The sequence below is a fragment of the Harpegnathos saltator genome, unplaced genomic scaffold (assembly GCF_003227715.2).
Source record: "Harpegnathos saltator strain DR-91 unplaced genomic scaffold, Hsal_v8.6 scaffold361, whole genome shotgun sequence".
Lineage (NCBI taxonomy): Eukaryota > Metazoa > Arthropoda > Insecta > Hymenoptera > Formicidae > Harpegnathos > Harpegnathos saltator.
The window spans coordinates 225,891-227,869 of record NW_020230163.1 but is presented as its reverse complement, the minus strand read 5'-3'; the positions used below and the strand labels follow the sequence as shown (position 1 = coordinate 227,869).

The following is a 1,979-nucleotide window of genomic DNA, read 5'->3' as shown; positions in this document are numbered from 1 at the left end:
ATCCATTATCAATTTGTTAAATATTTTTTCTGTTCTAGCAAGTTATAATACATTTACAAATATTATTGGATGTGTGGAAGGTAATGTAATAATTTTAACTGTATACTTGCTTTTGTAAAATGGTTTAAACATTTAATTATTTTTTAAAAGAGAGTGAGAAAATCGAAGAATTCTAGCAACTGTTTACAGGTTTGTAAGTGACAAGTGACCAGTTCTTTTTAGCTGTACTGCTAAACTGCAATAAGTGATAGTAAGAAAAATATAGGCCTGTTCGTTTTCGCTGCACTGCTGAATTAGCGCAATAAGTTAGAGTGAGAAAATCTGTATTTATCTTACTTTAACTTATTGCACCGATTCAGTAGTGCAGCGAAAACGAACAGATTTCATGTCTCACTTTAACTTATTGCACTTGTGTAGCAATACAACTAAAGGACAAACTAAAGATTATGTGTAATTGTGTAAACTTGTGAACAGTTGCTGACTTTTTTCAGTTATCGTCTTTTATTTCGAACAAGTTGGACAAATGACTAAATCATTTTGTAAATAAATATACAAGGATGTATCTAATATAATAAATGTCTACTGCATATTAGATGTATCCAATTTGCATCAAATATTGAAATAATAGTATTTCTTTAATCATTACAGGTACACACATTTGGACTACACCAGAAACTCTATTATTATTAAGCATATATGGTGAATACAAGGATGAATATTAGAATGGAAAAGGAACAGTTAAATAATACTGAGATAAAGTTGCAAACGCTATGCAAGACAAAGGATATGATGTAACGGGCATGAAATGTTCAACAAAGTTGCAGGCCTTAAAACGAACATATAAATCAGTTATGGATCATAATAACAAAAGTGGGAATAGTCGCAAAGAATGGGAATATCTAAAAGTATAAGATTTTTTAAGTTTATTCTTACATAAAGTTATATATATGTTACATGCTTATTAATGTTAATACATCGACATTTAATTATAAAGATTATGTTTTTGCCTCAGATTATGAATGAATTGTTTGCGGATAAACCTTGGATCAAACCTTTGGCTGTGGCAGGATCAAATATGGATGAAGATGAGAAAGAGAATACACCATGGAAAACTGTAAGATAAAACATGCCTTCTGTGTCTTATATAAGTAAAATGAATTATAAAAGTGTGTTCGACATTTATGAGTTTAGGTATTAAAAAGAGAAAATTAAGTACACTTATATAAGACTACATAACATATAACGAGGAACAAAAGAAACGAAGAAAGTTTCGAGAAAAAAAATATGAAGAGAAACAAATTGTATTTAAGCGATTAGAAGATTTAATGCAAAGATTGATAAAAAAAGAAAACAGTAAAGTAGATTGAGTGAGAAAGAAAAACGGATAAAGGATATAATGCTTATTTTGTTCATTACAAAGTTTACAGTTTAAGTTTTTTTAAGTTTAAGAGTTTTTTTATTATATTTCTTTGACAATATCATATACTGAATGTGATAAAAATTTTATTTTATGTTTTTATTAACTGTTTATAAACAAAAAATTAGTACAGTTCAATGACTAGGTTTATAATCTATGACAGTATAATAAAAGACTGAATATATATTAACTATATATTAATATAAACCTAAATCAAAACCTACTTTTAATAATATTTTATGTCCTTGTTAAAATATTATAATATATAGTTATATAAAATAAAAAGAATCGAGATATGTGATATATAATATTTATTTCTGTATTTAAAATATACAAATATAAAAGTATAAAGTAAACATCTTTCCTTCCTTTCACATCACATCGTTTAAACATCTGGTAAATAGTACATAATTGCATTTCTTTTCTCTATACCTTCTCTGTGTGCAGCATTGTCTTCTAATATTTGTGCTTCTTGCATGATATTAGGCTGATTAACAATAATAGGAATATCTATTATATCATTATTCAACAAGCAAATATTGTGCACAATGCAACAAGCAAT

At 26.9% G+C, this 1,979-nt stretch overlaps 1 protein-coding gene across 1 annotated transcript; it reads left to right on the top strand.

Moving 5' to 3' along the window:
• The first annotated feature begins 767 nt into the window (after nucleotides 1–767).
• On the top strand, nucleotides 768–1,123 carry LOC105180513 (uncharacterized). The gene is made up of 2 exons (XM_025300410.1): nucleotides 768–905; nucleotides 1,013–1,123. The coding sequence occupies exons 1-2, from the start codon at nucleotides 771–773 to the stop codon at nucleotides 1,121–1,123; spliced, it is 246 nt and encodes an 81-aa protein (XP_025156195.1). The 5' UTR covers nucleotides 768–770.
• The last annotated feature ends 856 nt before the right edge of the window (nucleotides 1,124–1,979 follow it).